The sequence below is a fragment of the Engystomops pustulosus genome, chromosome 10 (genome assembly GCF_040894005.1).
Source record: "Engystomops pustulosus chromosome 10, aEngPut4.maternal, whole genome shotgun sequence".
Taxonomy (NCBI): Eukaryota; Metazoa; Chordata; class Amphibia; order Anura; family Leptodactylidae; genus Engystomops; species Engystomops pustulosus.
In genome coordinates this window covers 28,335,203-28,357,415 of record NC_092420.1, presented here as the reverse complement: position 1 = coordinate 28,357,415, position 22,213 = coordinate 28,335,203, and the positions used below count along the sequence as shown (strand labels likewise).

The 22,213-nt window shown below is 42.6% G+C and overlaps 1 protein-coding gene across 1 annotated transcript; it reads left to right on the top strand.

Moving 5' to 3' along the window:
* Positions 1-9,958: 9,958 nt before the first annotated feature.
* On the top strand, positions 9,959-19,794 carry RAB43 (RAB43, member RAS oncogene family). Its single transcript, XM_072129193.1, has 3 exons — positions 9,959-10,249; positions 14,498-14,681; positions 18,176-19,794. Exons 1-3 carry the CDS (start codon positions 10,058-10,060, stop codon positions 18,427-18,429), a joined length of 630 nt encoding a protein of 209 aa, XP_071985294.1. The 5' UTR covers positions 9,959-10,057; the 3' UTR covers positions 18,430-19,794.
* Positions 19,795-22,213: the final 2,419 nt, after the last annotated feature.

Below are 22,213 nucleotides of genomic sequence, written 5' to 3'. Positions count from 1 at the left end.
TCTGATTTATTTGGACTGAGCGCGGGATTTAAGATTCAAATTGTGCCGCAAGATCATGCACTTACATGCACCAGGAAGAAGAAGGTGAATTCCGGCGGACCTAAGCGGGGAAGTGACACATGCAGGATATCGGGCGCACGGTCTTAGTGAATCGCGGCAGAGTGCATTATCGGTGGCCAATGCCCTTTCTGTGAACTCCAAGGAACTCCAATGTGACCCATTTACTTACCCAGTCCCTGCACAATCTCCGATCCGGAATGTCTGACGAGGATGAAGTCTGCCGCGATTCACTACGAGTGTGCGTCCGATATCATGCATGTGTCACTTCCCCCTATCAGGTCCGCCGGAGTTCACCTTCTTCTTCCTGGTGCATGTAAGTGCTTGGCTTGCGACACAATTTTAAATGTTAAATCCCGCGTGTTGTCCGAATCCGTCAAATCGTCCAACGGCCCACCCCCCCATTTGTGTCACGTGCAAGCCGGCGCAATTGCGACACCATCCAATCGCTTGTGACACAATTTCTGACACGATCCCTGAAAAGTTGGGAAACCCAAAGGAAATGCGCGACGGGACCCTTAGTAAATAAGCCCCAATGAGATCACAATGGAGGGCGGCCTTCCCATCATCCCTTATAATGACTGATTATTGCTTCTTCTGGTCGGCACTTATATTAATGGCATCAGACAACTTTACAAGGAATCATTTCCACCATACATTATGTGGTATCATAACACAAGAAATATATGTAATGATGTTACGTACTGATATGCATCTACCTCAGAATTATGATCTTTGCATCTGAATTAGTACAGATACCAGCAGGTGACTAGGAAGTGTTGTTATTACATCCATATCCCCAGCCTAAATTTCTATTCATTGCCAGTGTTTATTATTCGGTAAACGCCTCATCTCTACGATTATTAGCCGCTCAGCATTGTCAGACACTTTATGAGTTATACTTGTAATAACTTCTCTGACTTATTCATCATGTACAATACATACAATGCTATTATCTGGAGGACTGTGAGGGAATAAGTCTATTCTTCTACTTCACAACTTTATGTCTTCCATTTGTTTCTTTTACTGATGTATGTTATCTCCAATACTGATATACAGATGCAATCCACGTCCTGCTGTTACAAGAAAGGTAACCGGCACGGTCAAAACAAAAAAGTTTGGATGCCGGTGTCAGTGGGGGCTATTGCGTGTTCAGTTCAGCTGGCTCTAGTGGTCATGTGACAACATTCACCTGTAGCCCAGGTAGAGATGAATCCTGTAATGTATATGGAGAGTTAAACTTGGGATATATTTGAATCTATTTAGGCAGTTGTGGAATTTTCCAACCAAAAATGTTTCCCAAAAATGTTTTAAAGAAATTTTTGTGCTAAGGCAGAAACGTGGTGATTGGGTAAAGTTGGTGACCAGAAGAGTCAGGTAGGATTATCCTATGCCTACTACTGAGAGACGCTGCTGCTTATACTTTTTTTTACATGGCCAGTCTAATCTCTACATTGTATAGTTAGTATAATAAAACTATTGAACGCTGTTTGATGTGTGCTCTATCACGCTATTTGGCAATTCTATTCCAGGTGAGGTGCAGTGTTCACACAAATGGGAACTGACTGGAAACCACATTTTTGGAGAACTATCTTACCTGCAGTCCAGGGTGAACAGGCACTTTCTTTGCAACTGGGATTGCAATATAGTTTGAAGCTTGTACCTGGGTTGAAACCAGGGGCGTAACTACAGCGGTAGCAGACATAGCAGCCGCTATGGGGCCCACAGTGTCAGGGGGCCCCGACATCTGACCTGACACAATAAAGAATGGAGGATGTGCACCATTATATCTATATTGTACTGCACATTATCCAGCATAATATGTATATAACATATACTGTGTATATATGCAGTATCTGTGATGTGTATAAGGTGTCTGTATACACTGTATGTGAGTATGTTGCATAAGGCACTGTATGTGTGTGTATATGCACATGTATTTATATGTGATTGTAACTTGCATGTGTGAGTATACTAATGTGTATATTTACTGAATGCACAGTACGTCGAACTTTGAGGCAGATGGGCTACAGCAGCAGAAGACCACACCAGGTGCCACTCCTTTCAGCTAAGAACAGGAAACTGAGGCTACAATTTGCACAAGCTCATCAAAATTGGACAGTAGAAGATTGGAAAAACGTTGCCTGGGCTGATGAGTCTCGATTTCTGCTGCGACATTCGGATGGTAGGGTCAGAATTTGGCGTCAACAACATGAAAGCATGGATCCATCCTGCCTTGTATCAACGGTTCAGGCTGGTGGTGGTGGTGTCATGGTGTGGGGAATATTTTCTTGGCACTCTTTGGGCCCCTTGGTACCAATTGAGCATCGTTGCAACGCCACAGCCTACCTGAGTATTGTTGCGGACCATGTCCATCCCTTTATGACCACAATGTACCCAACATCTGATGGCTACTTTCAGCAGGATAATGCGCCATGTCATAAAGCTGGAATCATCTCAGACTGGTTTCTTGAACATGACAATGAGTTCACTGTACTCAAATGGCCTCCACAATCACCAGATCTCAATCCAATAGAGCATCTTTGGGATGTGGTGGAACGGGAGTTTTGCATCATGGATGTGCAGCCGACAAATCTGCGGCAACTGTGTGATGCCATCATGTCAATATGGACCAAAATCTCTGAGGAATGCTTCCAGCACCTTGTTGAATCTATGCCACGAAGAATTGAGGCAGTTCTGAAGGCAAAAGGGGGTCCAGCCCGTTACTAGCATGGTGTACCTAATAAAGTGGCCGGTGAGTGTATGTGTTCATACCGCCATGCTCTGTATTCCTCTGTACCGCATCACAAGATTCTATACATTCATGCTGGTAAGTTCATTTGACTTAGCCCACATATGTTGAGCTCAGCTCATGCCACTGGAGACAATCACCCCAAAAAATCATTATGGGGTTCTACCGGGTATAGCAATATCCATATTGTGGCAATAATCAGGCACACAGCAGGGCTCAGAAGGGAAGGTGAGACATTCGGTTTTATGTGTAAGGTTTTATGTATAACGGGTAAATCATCCAGGAAATGATAAAATAAATAAAGGGGTATTCCATGAATACGCATAATTCATATTCAAATGTGTTATTAAAATATAAGATAATATGTAATTAGTTATTTAAAATTTTGTTCCCCATAACAGAAAAATGTTGTGGACATACACTGTAATGAAGAATTAAAATGGCCCAGCCCATTGATTTTGTCCCTGTGGAGGAGACACAGGACAGAAGATGGCCGCTGGTCACATGTCCACATCCCATGTCCAGCACTATGTTTGGCTGTAGTCAGTTGCTTGCAGTGCATCCAGTATGACCAGTGTTGTGGTGAATCTGCTAGATCATCACTGGCAGCAGAGCATGAGAGGACGAGCTATTACTGAGAATGGAAGGATCATGGGAGTTGTAGTTGCAGATGGCAGCCATCTTGGAGATTACTCCACCTACTTTAGAGAGGCCATACAATTTTGTGGCTCATAAAAGAATACTGTTTAAAGGGGTTGTCCAAAAACCGTAAAAAAACATTGGTGGCCGGGAGGGGGCTGCTTAAAAAAGTAAATATTTACTTACCTCCGCGGTTCCTGGCGGCGTCCCACGCTGGCATCCCTCCGGTCCGTGCCCCTGTAAACAAATAGGGGCATGGAAGCTGCACTGTGTTCAGCTTCCATGCTGGCTCCAAAAGCTTCATTTTGTCATTAATTGCATTGAGTTTATCATTAATTTATAGCACTTTCTACTGGAAATAATTACAAAGGGTCATCCATATGGGGTCAGAAGTCCCAGGCACTTCAGTCTGTACACCTCCAATACTGCAAATATTTTGCGGACCATGATTTTCCCTGACCTGAAAACAAAGTACTGAAATGTGCATAACACCTACACACCTTTCACTACCCTCTCCTCCTGAAAGGATCTTCCTAATACAGTGTGCACTCCTTCCTTCTCCTAACATGGCGTGCACTCCTCTCTCCTCCTAACACGGCGTGCACACCTCCATCCTCCTAAGGACTCTTTGGCATTGTTTTTCACATCTGTGGTTCCGTGATTTCCACAGATGCTTCACAAAGCCATTGATTTCTAAGGGATTTCACACTGGCATCTATTTTGTATTTTCACTGTTCCGTTGTCCGTGGAAAAAATTATGAAACCGTGCTTCCTAGCAAGGCATGTACTCCTCCCTCCTCCTAATACAGTGTGCACTGCTCTCCCTCCTAATATGGCGTGCACTCCTCCCTCCTGCTAACACAGCGTGCACTCCTCCCTCTGCCTAACAGGAGGTGCACTCATCCCACTTCTCCTCCTAACACAGCGTGCACTCCTCCCTCCTCCTAACACGGTGTGCACTTCTCCTTCTTCCTAACAAGGTGGGCACTCTTCCTAACACAGCATGCACTCCTCTTAACACTATGTGCACTCCTCTCCTCCTAACACAGCGCGCACACATCTCTCCTCCTACCACAGCAAGCACTTTTCCCTCCTCAAAAAACATCGGCGTACACTTCTTCCTCCTAACACGGCTTGCACTGCTCCTAGCATGGAGTGCACTCCTCCCTCCTCTCAACATAGCATGCACTCCTCCCTCCTCCTAACAAGGCGTGCACTCCTCCTAACACAGCGTGCACTCCTCCCTCCTCCTAATACGGCGTGCACTCCTCCTAACACCGCGTGCATTCCTCCTAACACGGTGTGCATCCTCTCCTCCTCCTTACATGGAGTCCATCCTCCCTCCTCCTAACATGGTGTGCACACCTTCCTCCTACTAACACGTCGTGCACTCCTCCTTATACGGCATGCACTCTTCTCTCCTCATGATAAGGTGTGCACTCTTCTTCTTCCTCTAATAAGGTGCACACTCCTCTCTTCCTTGTAACAGGGCGTGCACTCCTTTCGGAGACGTGGTGATGTCTTTAATGTGTGGCGTCACACATCAGCGGAAATATCCGCGCTGAGCAACAGAGTTCAGAGATAGATATATAGCGACATATATGGCCACAACCAATTAATGACAGGGATGTTTTTAGCAAATTTAGCTGTATTTTCTGGGCAATACCTTTAACATTTTTGCAGTGTTTTTTTTCGTGACACTTTGGGCTAATTAAAAATAAAATAATGGTCAAGGATCTTTATTTCATTTTTAGCTTTTTGCCTTTTAAAGTCTCTGAGAGTCAGAGACCTGTCCTGCTCCTGCAATTAACATAGAGCAGGAGAAACTGTAGTGACTTGTCAGCGGGCAGTCGGGATCAAGTTAAGGGTTTGCTCTGGGGTCTACTAATATAATAATATTAAGATCCGAGTCTGGGGTCTGATAATATTAAGAGTCTTGCCTGGGAACAACCTGGTGGTATCCTGCCACAGGAAGTCCAACCCGCTTTGCGGCGAGCTCTGGAGAATCCCCGGTCCCGGGTGTTGGCTAGTTCCATCTCCCGCGGTGGTCCAGAGGATCCACTGATCCTAACAACCAATATGATCTGTGGGAGTTAAGATTGCAGAGACCGATCACAAGAAAGGCATCCGAGTAATCCAAAGAACAAGGGTCCCGTTCTCATTAATGGGGTGAGACTTTTGGAAATAGCACATTAATTCTTATTGTGAATGGGAGTGCTAGAAATAGCCAAGCTCAGTCACCCCCCCAGACTTTTGAATTGAGTGGAAGGATGCATGATCTACCGATTTCTGGGGTTCCTGGAAGGTCGACCCTCATGGCGCGTTCACACGTTGTGTAGCACCCTCCACTTTGTGTAAAATGTCGGCCCATTAAAATAATTTTGAAAGTTGATTTTAGAAGGAAGAAGGGCTTGGAGGACAAATATATGAAGACATTGGGGGACATGTATCCTAGTTTTTGTTCTTTAGTGTATATTTGAGACTTTTGGCAGGTCTTTTTAGCGCCTTATGTATGATCATGTCTTTTCTCTTGCGATACATGTTTTTTTGTCAGGTCCAACATTTGGCTTTTTTTTAGACTTTTTGTTGCAAATGTCTGAAATACACATGGACACAGGCCATGTAAGGGGTTTATATACAAGAGAGAATTCACCCAAAGGGAACAACGACATATGATGGTGTGAACACAGGCGTTTTGTAAACGCCATGTTGACAGCAATGTAATTAGGCAAATTTCCTCTTCTCAACTAAACGCATGCGTTTATGTGTAAAATTTTAAACAATTAACCTCTAGGCGCACCTGGGCGTTATAGTACATCCAGGTGGCTAGATACTTGGCGCACCAGGATGCACTATAACGTCCTGCTTCTGGTACCGGCTCACGAACTAAGCCGGTACCAGAAGCAGCGGCTGTCAGCTGTCTATCACAGCTGACAGCGCGCTGTAACACCTGCGATCGTAACCGGCTCTGATCGTGGGTGTTAACCCCTTACATGGGTATTTCTGCTATTTCTGTATGGGTGTTTCTGCTGTGGATATGATCCCCCGTGCCGCTTACCGGGGGATCCGATCCTATTCTGGGCAGCCCCGAAGTCTGCCTAATGCTCTGGGGCTGCCCGATGTCCCTGCCAGTCAGATCCCTTCCGGGTCTGACTGTAAACTGTCTGAGCATGCGCCTGCATGCTCAGACAGTTTACACTGCTCTACAATGCAAAAGTATTGTAGAGCAGTGTATTGTACTTGAACCAGCGATCAGAGCATCGCTGGTTCAAGTTCAACTATGTATAAGTAAAAAAAGAGAAAAACACAAAAGTTAACACATTAGAATAAATAAAAAATAAATACATTAAAATATAAGCCCCTAAAATGTCACTTTCTTATAAAAACACTTAATAAACTATATATATTTGGTATTGCCGCGTCCGTAAAAATCTATATAATAAAACAGAATTGTGTCTGGACCTGCACAGTAAATGCCAGGGGGAAAAAAACGCAAAAAATGTTCCGAAAAAAGATAATTTTTAATTAATACCTTTAAAAAAATGCTCTAAAAAGTGATTTTAAAAAGTTACGCACTCTAAAATGAGACCACTAAAAATAACAACTCTACTTACAAAAAATAAGCCCCTAACCAGATTTGTCAGCCGAAAAATAAAAAAGTTCTGCATATGAAAAGATGGTGATGCTAAAATGAACAAAATTTTCTCCAAATTAGTTTTTATTCAGTTAAATTGAATAAAGTACACAAAACCCCCACATATTTCGTATCCCTGCGTCCGTGACAATCTACATAATAAAAAAGAATCATTATTGGACCCACAAAGTGAGCCCCGTAAAAAAAACAACCTCAAAAAACTCCTTTTAAAAAGTGATCTAAAAAGTGATTTTAAAAAGTTATGCACGCTAAAATAAGACCACTAAAAAGAACAATCCTTCACGCTAAAAATAAGCCCTTAACCAGATTTGTAAGCCGAAAAATAAAAAAGTTATGCATATGAAAGTCGGTGATGCTAAAATTAATATTTTTGCCAAATTACTTTCTATTCAGTAAAAATGGAGAAAAAAAAATTAAAAAACCTACATAAATGAGGTATTTTCGTAATCGTGGAGACCCATAGAATAAAAATAATATACTATTTTTACGGTATGGTAAACGGCCTAAAAACAAAACAAAAAAATGTTCCTAAAAATTGATGATTTTCATTTCCTCTGCCAACAAAGAGTTAATAAAATCTCACCAATTAGCTATAGATGCCCCAAAATTATGTACCAGAAAAGTGCCCCTATAGGTCCACAATAAAAAAACTAAAAAATTATAGTCTGTACAATGTGTCATAGCAAATCTGATCTGGATGGCGCCTCCTTCCCTTCTATGCCCGGCCGTGCGCCCATACAGCAGGTTATCACCACATATGGGGTATCGGTGTACTTGGGAGGAATTGGGTATCAAACTTTGGGGAGCCTTTTTTCATTTAATCCATTACAAATGTTTAATTTTCCACCCAAAATGAATGTATTGTCAAAAAATATTATAATTTGTAGACCACACCTCCATTTTGTTTTAACCCCTATAAAACAAACCCTAAAAGGGTTAACAAACTTCTTAAAAGTGTTTTTTTCGTACGTTAACAATTCTAGCTATTGTTTAGGCCTCTCACAGTCAATTAAAAGTTGAGCAGGTCCATCTAAATATTAGTTTTGGTGATTTTCCCAAAAATTTAAAAAATGGCACCCAAATTCTGAGCCTCATAACATTCTAGTAAAATATGTGGAATCTTAAAAAACCATCCAATATAAAGCAGACATTTGAGAAATATAAGTTATGAATTTATTTGGGTGCTATGACGATCTGCTTCAAAAGTAGAGAATTTAGAACTTTGAAAATAAAGAATTTTTCAAAATTTTTGCCAAATTTAGTTTTTTTTCATAACTAAACACAAAAGATATCATCCAAATTTTTAAACTAATTTGAAGTACATTGTGTCATGAGAAAACAATCTCAAAATCCCCTGGATATCTTATATCGTTCCACAGCTATAACCACTTATAGTGACACAGGGCAGATTTGAAAAATGGGACCGCGTCCTTAAGGCCAAAAGAGGCTGAGCCCCGTAGGGGTTAAAGCATGTGGAATAATTCCTAGGTTTTCATTCTTGATTGTGGTGGTAGATTTCCTTTAAGGAGCAATAAGGAACGTTCCTTAAAGAGTAACTGTAAAGGTTTTTTTTTTCCACAAAGCAATAGCTCTTGAGATGTAAAGTTGTCTATTATCTTTGTTACCTATATCCATCAGTTTCTTTGCTATACCCCTCAGATAAGCTGCTTCTTCTCCATGTGCTGACAAGCCCTAGAGTCCGTAGTATAAACAAACTCTGCAAACTCTGTGGACATCTGGGAGAGGAGGAGCTGCTGCTCCCTCCTCACAGAGGAGAAGGCCATGTGACAGAGCTATCTCTGTGTATGTAGCAGGGCTAGATGTGTTCAAGACTGTGAATACAGATGTTTCCTGCACAGAATAGAGGTACAACATCTCCCCTATTCCCTATCAGTCCCTCCTTCCCTCCCAGTATGTGATTGTACAGAACTTTCTCTGTCTCCTCATGCTGCCCCCAGCTTGTCATCGGCAGTATCAGCTCTGTGCAGATAATATATTAACCCTTAGTTCTATATTCTACAGGCTGTACATTGCATGTAACTGGTTTACTTGGATTTCTTCCTCTTATTACATGTCCCCTGCTCCTCCATGTGATGGACGCTGCCAGGCTGTCACCATATTTATTCTGTATGTGCACTGTGCAGTGTCCATTGTATTTACTTGTGGGAAACTAAATGGATTTAATGCTAAATTACTTAGGGAGAGAACACATGACATCACAGGATCTGTGGGCAAGCTAACTGGCCTCAGCTTGAGGGCATAGACTGACAGATATTAGTTTTCGCCCACTTCACCTGTAGTGAGAAAGATTTGTGTCACTTTCAGAACAGAAAGAAAATTTTATAACTTTGGAAAGAAAAGGACGAGCAGCACAAACTAGGCCTCGTTCTGCTTGTTTTGAACGGGGGAATCACATATAATATAATTTGGTAAAATCACTATAACTTTACAATTACAATTTAATTAATACATTTACAGGATATGTATTACTGTTTAGTGCATCAGAGAAAATTAATCTGGGTTAAAATACTTTTAATAAAAAAAAGCAGAAGTATTTTCCATTAAAATACAATTTCTAGGGTGGCATCTTCTATATTATATTACCAGCGGTCCTGGCTGTGGACAGCTGTTGCCAAGTAGTGTATGGGCTGCAACATAACAGGAGCCTATGTGTTATAATGGTGTGTAAACTATTCAATTCCAAGCAGGCAGAATGGCAGACAGCTCTGTGCACTGGTGTATCTGTCACGTAATAATCCGGACAGGCATTGCCGCAGACAGCTCTGTGTCTGATTGGACAGCTTGCGCTGTGAGCGGTGTGCGGAGCAGCCAATGGGCGGCGGCCGCTGGGTCCTGACTCTTCTGAAAGCTTCTCCTGCAGTTCCGCGTTGTCAGATCGGCGGCTGCTCGCACCACGTCACGGGCTGCACCTGGAGGTCTCCCGGGACCCCGGCATGTCCGCTCCACTAGAATCGGACGATGCCTACGATTTCCTCTTCAAGATCGTACTGATCGGAGATGCCGGGGTCGGAAAGACGTGCGTGGTGCAGCGCTTCAAGAGTGGGGTGTTCGTGGAGAGACAGGGGAACACTATCGGGGTGGACTTCACCATGAAGACTCTGGAAATTCAAGGGAAACGGGTGAAGGTGAGTGAGGACAGGGGAGACACCTGCAGGAGAACTACAAGTCCCAGCTGTTACCTCCTATTATGTGGAGTACATGGTGGAGGTATTCTTATTTTGTGATCATACTTGTGATGGCACACGTGGCGTTTTGAATGCGTTTTTGGTGCGTTTTTTGACGGACTAAAACGGGCCAAAAAACGTGTTCAAAACCTCATGTGTGGCATCACCCTTAGGGATACCTGGGTCGTCCATGCGCTGCACCCTGGCGCTTTGCCCTCCCCCCGCGTGTCCCTTCACTAGAAGCATCAGTGTGCCCCGGTACTACCACCCCCAGCATGTCCTCCTGTAAGTCTGTAGCACACAACAGCTGAAGGTTGTGCCAGCACTTGTCAGAGAATACGGTCACATGATTTCATAAACAGGATAGTGAGAGATTCCTCGTGTCGGCAAGCTCCGGGTCGCGCCAAAGGGCACCGTACACCGCACCTGAGAATTGGCGACAAAGTCATACTCTAGCACCGGCGTATTCTTCTAGGGCGTCACATACACCCTGGAGGATATCACCTGTGATATTATATAGGGGAACTGCTTCTAGGTCATAGATGAGAAGCGTCTGATTGGCTACTCATCTGGACCGCGGAGATGTCGGTGCTCGGCGGCGGCGCCCTGTGCCCAGCCTATAAAGCTATAGCTTAGGAAAAATGGCAAGGGATTTTGGGGAACTCAAGGTTATATTACAATATAATCGTCAATATGGCGACGCTGCTGGAGAAGAATGGTCTCATCCCTGACATTTATGACTTGGAGGAGATCTCTTATCTCAGACCTGCCTTCTGGATAGGCTATAAATGTCTGTAAATTTACCTTTTGAAGGGGTTATTCAGTGTCGCAGACAACCGGACTATTTTCTTCTAACAGAAAGGTGCATAATATTTACTTTCCATTAGTTAAGATGCTCTGACTGGAGGAGTGATCACGTGATCCCGGATGTTTAGTGCTATGATGATATAATAGGAAGCTGCGTACCCTTGCTTTGTGTAGTCTCATCACTGCCCTTCCTCCTGCCCCTGTAGTATGTCATCTGTGTCCCGAAACACCAAACCCCTTTACTTGGCTCAAAGTGACTTGCAGCTGGTCAAATCCAACAACTTTCCAAAAAGTGACAAAACTTCTAGGATCCTGACTTGAGTTGTATTACTATAGCAAGTCCATGATTATGCAGGACCCCCAAATCGGCTGCACCCTTTCAAAAAGCAATGCAAACCAATAAATACATTCTAGATGCTTCCAGCCACCTCAAGGGGGAGCTGTTGCTACCGGAAACTATATATAGGAAGTGCACTAACAATACTTATGCAACCAGATGAGAGAGCTTTAATTTTTCATGTCGTGCCTATATAAATATACCGCACCCTGCACCACAGGTTCCCTACAGCCACCATTTTCGGCCATCAGGATTCTTCTTTATAAAACTGGAGTCAATCTAGATCAAGTATCTGTATTTCTTATCCTTTAGAGTGGAATGTTGTGTTTTCCTGCGGTGTGTGAACTTCTTTTTCTGATTTTGGGATAAATACAGTGAAATCTCGTTCCATCCTTCATACTGTATGTATGTTGTGTCTGTGCTTTTGGCTCTGCGGCTTTGTTCCTTTGTCTCTGCTCGGCAGCATGTGATGTGACCTGGGCACGGAGCTGACTTCCTGTTGTGACATTGCACTTTTCTGATGGCGTTACCCTCATGACAGGTGTTTTATAAGGTTATCGTTGCTTTTACAGGAATTTTAGAGTTCAGTATTGTGTCTGTGTTCATTATGTGACCTTACAAAATAAATTGACTTTTAATTAAGCAAACTTCACTATCACCTTTGTGTTAAATCTTTGATACATTTTGATTCTGAAGTGTTAGAGTATGCTGTTGGTGGGTCTGTTATTATTTTAGGATTGTTATGAATTAGCGGTTTAGGTGTTTGTTGGTCTGGTTCATATTTATAATGTATAGTTAATAGGATACGCCATATACCACTATAGAACATCTACATCTTCTTGCATCAAATCTTAGTTTTTCAAATGGCTGTGGGAGGTCTCCTGATCTGCCTGTCTCCAGATTTTACCCCATTAAACTACTAACCCCCTCTGGTACGGAGTGGATATGCTTTCTAGAATTTCTCTAAACTTGACTCTTCTCAGGCAAATATGACTCTTCTTTGCTTATTTTGCAGGGGGAATGTCAATTCAGAGGCTCTTACTTTCAATTCCGTAGCACCTGGTGTCATATTAAACTTAAGAATCTCATCTTTCAGATCACGTAATGATCTACAGAATGCAAATCCAATTCTTTCAGTTATCTGCAGCTCACATTTCCAACTGTTTTTAGGGTGCAGTCACACGTCGTGTTTAACGCATGCGTTTAAAACCCCAACAGCCAAGGGGAGATTTGCCTCTAAACTTGACACATTTCAAGCAAAATATGACTCTCCTCTGCTCATTTTCACATGACCTTGGAGGATTTTTTTAATATAAACGGGCATACACCTATAAACATATCTAAGTGGGTTAGGAGTTTAAAGTGTTAACAGCATCACATGTCTGACATAAAATTTGTGTGGTCTATTTTACGTCTTGCCTTTAGATTCTTTGTAGCTCTTCAGAAAAGCGTTGATAAGATACTTAATAAACTTGACCCACATTCTCCATTTTTAGATTTTGTTTTTGTATGATCATTAGCGGAATATTTCCCAGCTAGTAAGAAGTGATGTGTCACGTAGTAGAGACCATGTCCTAGTCGGATGTTCCTTCAAGGGCCGAGCCAATGTGCCCCCAGGTTACACTCCACCTGCTCCCAAACCTGATGCTTTCATATGCAAATACTTAGGAAACTCCAGTACAACACTTGGAGGAAGAAGATTTTAACACTTACCGTACTCAAAGTTGCAAGATACTTTTTGAGTAATATTCACCATTTCCTGTAACTTGTTACCTCTGCCAGTAATGTAGATCATTGTCTGGGACTACGCAGATGCAATGCACAACATGTCCGGGGATTCTAAATCTCATTGTTGCAAAGTACATTCTGCCAATTATTTAATTGTTGTGTTGTGTTATGGAAACTTTAAGTAAACTTTTACAATATTTAGTGGAAAAAAAAACTTGTGGTAGCAGCAGAGTAAGTTCACAAAAAGAAGAACCAAAACTCTTCTCACTGATTTTCCCACTTCTTGGTTCCGTCTCTGCACACAGAAAATTCCTTTTTTAATTTTTTTTTTTTTTTTTTGCAATAAAAATATTTGTAAGGGACGCTCCACAGCAGTTCCATCTCCTCTGTTCCTGGCCGTTGTCTTGTCATAGGCCTTCTGAACTGGCTCATACAGGAGGCTCCTGAGTAGCCAAATGCAAAGCCTGAGATACACAACAAATTCTGCATTGATTTTTGGGATGACGGGGTTCAGGCTGCACCCCAACATAGGGCAACTAGAGTTGGTAGTCGTGAATTTGGTGTGTGGTGTATAAGGAATTTTGTTCACTACTTTCAATTCTAGACATGCAACCGTAATAATGGCTGCCCTCCTTCATGGCTATATGCTATTATTTAAAGGAAACCTACCACCACAGATCTACCTATAAAGGTAGATCGGGTAGTAGGTGCATCTATAGGACGTGAGGATAGCTCTTTTAAGGGCAAATCCTCACGTCCCCACAATCTTTTTATAACTAATTTCTAAAGAGGCTGCTGGGGCGTGGAGTAGCCGGAGCTGAGGCTACCTTTTATTACTTTTGTGCATTATCCCACTTCCAAGCTATTCCCAGTTTAATCTGTATGCTAATGAGACAGTTGGTGCCCCTGGGGTGTGTCCTCAGCACCCGGAGCACTGCTATTCCTGCCTGGACCGCTATCCTCCTATTCAGATATGAAGGGGATTATACTTTTGAGAAGTATAGTGCAATGCTGGGAGAAGAGGGGTGCTCCAGGCAGGAATAGCAGTGCTCTGGGTGCTGAGGGCCTATTAATCTGGCAATAACTTGACAACGGCATAGTGGAATGAAATAATAAAGGTGGGTTGGAAGTCGCCGTTCATTCCTCTACAACATGGCACCAGCAGATTAGAAAGTGGTGGGGGTGGCAGACGCCCTTTTTATCTGGATCTGCAATGGCCACAGGAGGGTCCTGTTATACTGTTATAGGGTGTTGTGGCCCTTTGTCACAGTTGATTAGAGGATTAGATGATAATGGGTGCACAGACAGACCTCTTATGACATATTTCTTGTCCTCAGTTGCAGATCTGGGACACTGCTGGACAGGAACGCTTTCGGACCATAACACAGAGTTACTACAGAAGCGCCAATGGAGCCATCATCGCTTATGACATCACCAAGCGCAAGTCGTTTGAGTCGGTGCCTCGCTGGATAGAAGATGTCAGGAAGTACGCCGGCTCCAATATCGTGCAGCTGCTAATTGGTGCGTTTACCGCCACTTTCCTTATACATACTGTGCGTAAAGCAACTGCGCACAGCGCCATGTATCCTGCTGGGAGAGGGGGTTACTGTGTTGCCTATTGTATAACAACCTTCCAAATCATCAAATATTTCACATTTTTGACTTGCATGTTTAAAATTCTAAAAAAATTTTGTATAATATCCCTAAATATCAACTGTCGAGCAGTTTAAGGTTCCGGGTGCCCATGTGTATAGTAAATGATGTGTAATTGTATTCCCTATTACTTAGGTCTCTTCCACAAATGTAGAAGGGGCCTTACTGCTGCTATTGTGATACTTATTTTTGTGCCGTGTCTATGTATTTAGTTTCCTGCAGCCTATCCGTCTTGCACACCATGAAAAACTGATCCATTGTACATTCACGTTTTATTCCATGTCTGAACAATGTCGACTTCCTTTTGATTGTAAGAAGATGGTGATCAGTATAGACTATCTAGGCTGCTGACCCTATGTAAGAGCGAACAGCCCAGAAGGAAGTGCTGCTTTGATTAAAGGGGTTGTTATTGGTCTCCCCGATCCACAGGACTGTTGGGACCCCCAAATGATCAACAGACCCTTGCCGGTCAGAACGGTTCTCCCGGATTGAATGAAGCAGCAGGTTGTGCAGGCGTCCTGCTACCCCATTCAGAATTGAAGGAGAGTGGGGAAATTGGCAAGCACAGACCTCAGCTATCTATGGCACTCTCCTAGACAGTGAATGGAAGTGATACCCTAGCGCTGGGCTCTGCAATTTCTGACACTCCCTTAGTATTGAATGGAGTGGTCGACCAGCTGTTTCATCAATTAGTGAGAATGGGATGTCTGTTCTGATCGGTGTGGGACCCAGCGGTCAATCCCCCACCAATGAGATTGCTATCCCCAGGACACTATTATACTTGGTACAACTCCTTAAACAATAATAAGTGATCAATAGATGGTTACCTTAAAAGATCAATGACTATAAATCTATTGTGTAATGTCAGCACCTTTATCTCTGTGGCCTGCCATGTACGGGATGATTCGGCTGATAACCCTGAGCCTCTGCATACATTAGATGTCTTTAACCCATGACATATCACCCGCCGGACGCCGCTTTCTACATCCTTATTGCTTCAGACTGAGATTACACAATTGCGCTGGAGCCATGATCTGGATCAGGCAACGACTGTAATAAACCGAAGGTCTATAGAAACCAATGACAAACAGGACTAACAGATGGTTCAGTGTCCTAGTAATGATCCTCTCTGGGTAAACATGGAAACCAATGGGGTTTTTTTTTTTTTTTCTTATTGGGATAATTATTTGTTCACCAAACACGTGGGAGCCAGTTTCATGATGTAAGTATTGCCTTCCAGTTCAGCTACAACAAAGCTGCAAAACCGTAGCAACAAATAGACTAAAGCGTAACTAAACCTGCAACCACATTGCATGAGTCGTAAACTGTGATATACTTTATTGTAGAATTATTCTCCTGTCTCCTTCTTTTCTTCTGCTTTTCTCCCTGTGATGGGTAAATCAGCGTTCCGTCCGTTATCCGCTGACAGATAAAAGGAGCCTGATAAAGTGTCTAATGACTTAATTCCTGACAGACAGTCCCTGGATGGACTGATCACCTCAGAGAGCTGAATCATCAAAGGATATATTCACTAGATTTAAAGGGATATTCTCGTCTGGGCATTCACATTCTGTTCCATTAATCTGCCATTTATAAACATTTCTTCAATTAGATGTCATTAAAAAATAATTTACATGTGTTAAGATAATTTCTCATAAATGCAGTGATATGGTCCCGTAGAAACCAGACTGTGTCCTTGGATATGACCACCTCTGCTGGAGTGATGACACAAAAGGTTTTTGTATATGAAATGTTCAGGAGTTACTGCATCACCCACAGCCGTCCTGTGGTAATGATTGCTGAATCCTGGTGGTCAGGCAGAGCTCAATTACGCATGTCTGGCCACCGCTGCCAAAATGTGAGGTGGTCGTATCCAAGGAAGCCATCTCGTTTCTAAGGGACAACATGACTACATATATGAGAAATTATCTTCACACAGGAACGTTTTTTTTTTATAACATGCAATTGAAGAAATGTTTACATCTGGTAAATAAATTTAATCAAACTGCACGTAATGATGCTGACCTGTGCATTTTGTATTATATTAGTTGTGCTATATATCTGCAACAATGTCAATGTTTGCTGCCTGCGGCACATATTTTCTTTGTTTGTATGTATGTTTTGGGTTTATGGGGGGAGGGGGGGGGGGGGGCTTTAAATAAAAAAATCTTTTTTTTTTTTTTTACAAAAGAGGTCGGTTCAGAGAGATAAGGCTAATGATTAACTCTTTCCATACCTATAGAATATTCCCATTGATGGTTCATCTCTCTGATTCTTTACAGCAGTCCCTAAATAAGCTAATTTCCTCAAACACTTTTATCTCTGCTCTCAGTGGATACGGGAAATAAATCTGATTTATACCAACTTCTTACATAAGGAAGAAAGACAAAGGAAAAAGGACACCAGAATGGGGTTCTTTAATACTACGAAGCTTGCGCTTATCACCTGCACTATTCTTTTATGAAAGTTTGTTTAGTTACACTTTAAATTAGTGTTTCTGAAGTCCAGTCTTTCACCAGTTATTCCCATCAAAAGTGAGGTAATATACCATTATTTTATGTCTGGTTAGGGTCTAATACCGGAGCCCCCTGCATTTCTAGAGAATAAAGTTGGTGAACCCCTTTTAAATTGAGAGACCAGAACAAGGAGTTCCTTAAAATAAACTCATTAAAAGAAATCTACCATCAGGATGAAGGATTGTAAACCATTCACTTACATGCTGGTGTGCGCCCCCTCTGGCAGGATCTGCTCTTTTAGCGGCTTCTTACCTTGTTTTTCCAAAATAAAGTTTAAAAAAATGATGCAAATGAGCCTAAGGGGCTCTGGGCTCAATTAACAGATATGGAGCCTGGAGCTCCCCCCCCCCCCCCAGGCTTATTGAAATAATTTTCAAAGTATATATTTAAAAAAAAAAAAAAAAAATCGATAAAGGTATAAGATGCTTAAAGGGTTTTTCTCACAAATAAAAGTTAGGCCCTATCCACGGGATCGGGTCTAGCTTTCTGATCGGTGGGGGTCTCAGTGATGCCATCTGCTCCATTAGTCTGACAGAGCGTCGAGCGGTCCGACGGAGGTAATTGGACCCCTCGTTTTTGTTATCTGAGTGCGTCTCATCACTGAGACCCCCACTGATCAGAAAGTTAGGCCATATCCCATGGATAGGGCCTAACTTTTGTTTGTGGGACATCCCCTTTAAATAAGAGATTATCTTGATGGGCGGCAGACATCAGTAAGTGCTTGGTTTACAATCCTGGTGGGTGACCTTGTATGTGCGGATTCTGTCAGGTGGAAATGTTTGAGAATAAAATAAGAGCCGCTGTATATATCATCAGACACTGACCGCCCGTATCCTCCCCCTTCAGGAAACAAGTCGGACATGCATGAAGCACGTGAAGTCCACCTTTCAGAAGCTGAAACCATGGCCAAACATTATGACATCATCAGCGCTTTTGAAACCTCCGCCAAGGATTCCAGTAACGTGGAGGAAGCTTTTGTGAAGATGGCCACCGAGCTGATGATGAGGCACGGAGGGCCGGTCTTCAGTGAAAAGTCCACAGACAGCATAAAACTGGATAGCAAAGACATGGCTGGAGACTCCTGGAATTGCGCTTGTTGATGACCGCTTTTTTTTTTTTCTTTCTCTAATATCTATTAGGTATTTAATTCCATGAAATCGCCTACAATTAGTACAGTAGACAACTCCAGTGGCGTGTGGGTGTGAGCCTGGGAGCCACTTCTTGTTTTGCATTAGGGGAATGCTAGTGCTCCCTGTGGGGGATGGTGTCAGGGAGCTACCCCTTGTGTCGCATTAGGGGGACACTAGTGTCAGGGAGCTACCTCTTGTATCACATTAGGAGGGGCACTAGTGCCAGGGAGCTACCTCTTGTATCACATTAGGAGGGGCACTAGTGCCAGGGAGCTACCTCTTGTGTTATATTAGGGGGACACTAGTGCCAGAGAGCTACCTCTTGTGTTACATTAGGGGGGTCTAGTGCGAGAGAGCTACCTCCTGTGGCATTAGAGGGGACACTAGTGCCAGGGAGCTACCTCTTGTGTTACATTAGGGGGGTCTAGTGTGAGAGAGCTACCTCCTGTGGCATTAGAAGGGACACTAGTGCCAGGGAGCTACCCCTTGTGTCGCATTGGAAGGGGAATTAGTGCCAGGGAGCTTCCCCTTGTGTTACATTAGGGGGGTCTAGTGCGAGAGAGCTACCTCCTGTGGCATTGGAAGGGGCACTAATGCCAGGGAGCTACCCCTTGTGCCACATTAGGAGAGGCATTAGTGCCAGGGAGCTACCTCTTACATAGGGAGGCACTAGTTCAGACTGGAACCACTGGCTACAAAACTCTTCCATGCAATCTCAAAGTTTCTTTAACACTTTTTTTTTTTTTCCCCCCTGAGCGGTCTACTACCTGAAACTTAACATGATTCCGATGACAATGGGAGGGGCAAGAGCAGGAAAAAAAACGTGGAACTGGTTTTCCACATTTGGTCCAAAGACCTGAGCACTGTAACTTTCTATATTAACCACACCAAATGCCTTGTAGTCTATGGATTGTTCTGAATTGTCAGAACCCTAGATGATTCTCTAACATGAAACCATGTTTGTGATACTTAAAAAATGTGGCGAATGGCCACGACATCTACATGTAGGACCATCTGCATTTTTTATGCAGTTTGTTTTTCTAAAATTTGTAAAACTTGAAGAAAAAAAAAAATCTATTTTATTGATATTTTATTCTTACGCGACAGACAACTGGCTTATTATTGCTTAGTCATTCCTGAATTTTTATAACCTTTTGGTTGGTTGACCCACAGAACATTTCAAGACTGGGAAAAATGTGCAATGTCTCAATCATTTAAGAATTTAACATTTCAGAAGATTTTTGACTTATTTCGTAGGATTTTATTTACTACTTTTCTTTTTAAATATAAATATATTTATCACCAGCAAATTTGAAATAAATAATTTTCAATGGATGCGTTTGGTTCTGATGTCGAATGTTTGATATTTGATATCCATGTTAAGTGTGATTATCCTTTTCTTTCCAGTTTGGGTAGAAATGATTATAAATTGGTAAATAGTATTACTTGTAGTTTCCTCTCCAAGAAATCTCTGTCCTTATAGGAATTGAATAAAGGAAAGAATTCCATCCTGATAAACCAGGGACACTTACTCATAGATCCAGGCACAATGACTGTGGTCATCTTCTTATATCTGTTATCCATGGCCTACTTCCTTCTAAAATCAACTTTTACAATTATGCTAATGAGCCAGAAGGGCTCATCGGGGTGTTACCAGAGCCTCTCTATCCTGCAGCTTCACAGGCTGTTACACAGGTCCTCTCACTGTGTGCTAAAACTGCTGCAGTTAGAGTACATCAGGCAGAGGGAAGGGGAAGTGCTGAGGGAGTGAAGAGGGAGGCATTGTAGCAGCCTGTGAAGCTTCAGCACGGAGGGGTTTTACCCCTTCTAGTTGATTTTAGAAAAAAGGAGGCAATGTATAACCAATATAAGAAAATTACCACAGTCATGGTGTCTGGATCGATGAGTAAGTGTCCCTGGTTTATAATAATTGATTTTCTTTAAACCCCGTGATGGGGGCCATAAGGGACTACAATGATGCACAGAAGACCCCATTGTTCTTTATTTTAAAATAAATACAATTTTCTTATGAAATTCTGCAAAAAAATAAAATAAAAAAATTTTAGGCAATAAAGAGAATTAATGAAAATTAAGCAAATATGCAAGAAATGATGGATGTATTACTGGAATTGCAGTGCAGAAAAGATTGAAGTACCAGAAGGGACCAAGTTCTGTACTGTCCACAAAGCCCCCCCCCCCTTACATATTGCAGGACATGTCCGAGGACGCAGATGACTCACTATGGAAGAGCCAAGGTCTGATCCAGACTGATTTACAGGATAATGATGATTCAGCCTGTGGGTGTAGGATCCACAGAATGACTTTTTTTTTTGTGTGTGTTTTTGTCCTCTGATTTACTAATTCCTGGATCCCAGCATTTTTCTAGTGTTATTTATCATGTCAGTTGCCAAATTGTAATGCAACGTGGCCAAAGAGCTTCAATGTAAAAAAAACCTTACTTACCTCAATCCTACCAATGCGGCAGCTAGGTGATGCCATAGTATGTGCGTGCGAGCAGGAAGAGGTAAGTATAGAATTGGATTTTTTTTTTACATTGAAGCTCTTTGGATGTGTTGCGATCAGGAAGAGAAGAAGACAATGGGTGTTAAGTTTTGCCGGTGTGCAGATGTTTTCTTTAATTTTTGCCTTGTTCACCTCCTATTTAGATCAAATGACAGAGTTTTTAGGCACAAATCAAAGTACAACTGACTTCCATACAGGTGCCTTAAAAGTCGCAAAACATTTTCTTTTAAAAATGTGCAAACAGCAGAATTACAGAATGACGCTGCTTAACTCCTATCAATGGTATATTGTGTGTAAACTGGGACCAAAATGCCTTAAAGTGCCCATATTTACGGATTCACTGTTAGGCGTCATGCACATGAACACGTGAGTGCATGATGGGTGCCAAACAGGCCATGTTTCCAATGTTTGTGGAATATAAAACGGCTGCATTGCAAATTGGGGGCGAGAATCGGACCTTTATGTAGTTTGCACTGCAGCCATAGTAAACGCACCGCGGCCCTGCATAATAGGGGGCTGTTGTGCGAAGTGCAAAGAATACGGTTGTGTTCATGAGGCTTTGGTGCTAGAGCACACGGCGGGCGGAAAGGCGAGCGCTCCTCACCCCTCCCCTCTATAGAAAGCTGAGCGACCACATAAGACATGTCACGTATCACTGGCCCCTATACTGTTGTGTGCATGGAGCACTAGTGTAAGTGCACACAATGGCCCAGACCTACTATTGTCCCTGCGCCAGTATTCTGTGTAGTTTGGAAAATTTACAGTCCATGTGCAAACTGCTAGTACATGTATTTATGGAGCGTGTGCGCTGTGACAATATTGTGCACCTATAGCAGTGATGGCGAACCTTTTAGATACAGAGTGCCCAAACTACAACCAAAACCCACTTTTATGTTGCAAAGTGCCAACATGACAATTTGAGCAGTAACCTATTGATCCCAGCTGTATCACAGGTTTCAATCCTATTGGCGTCTTGGAGAGCAGGAGGAAGTCTTGAGTCTTACCTGGTAAATTCTGTGCTGGGTGCCAACAGAAAGGGCTCCGAGTGCCACCTCTGGCACCCGTGCCATAGGTTCGCCACCACTGACCTATAGGGTGCCACGTTTATGTTGGAAAGTTCGACATTATGTTACACGCCTGTTAAACTGAGTGCGCCATATTATTGTATTGGCCGCACTCTGCACATCAGTAACAGTAAATCTGGGCCATTACATATTACCTGCGTCTTTAT

Coding starts and splice junctions, on each gene's coding strand:
- RAB43 (XM_072129193.1), top strand. CDS start 10,058: ATGTCCGCTCCACTAGAATCGGACGATGCCTACGATTTCCTCTTCAAG. Junction 10,250..14,497: donor TTCAAGGGAAACGGGTGAAG/GTGAGTGAGGAC, acceptor TCTTGTCCTCAG/TTGCAGATCTGGGACACTGC. Junction 14,682..18,175: donor TATCGTGCAGCTGCTAATTG/GTGCGTTTACCG, acceptor CTCCCCCTTCAG/GAAACAAGTCGGACATGCAT.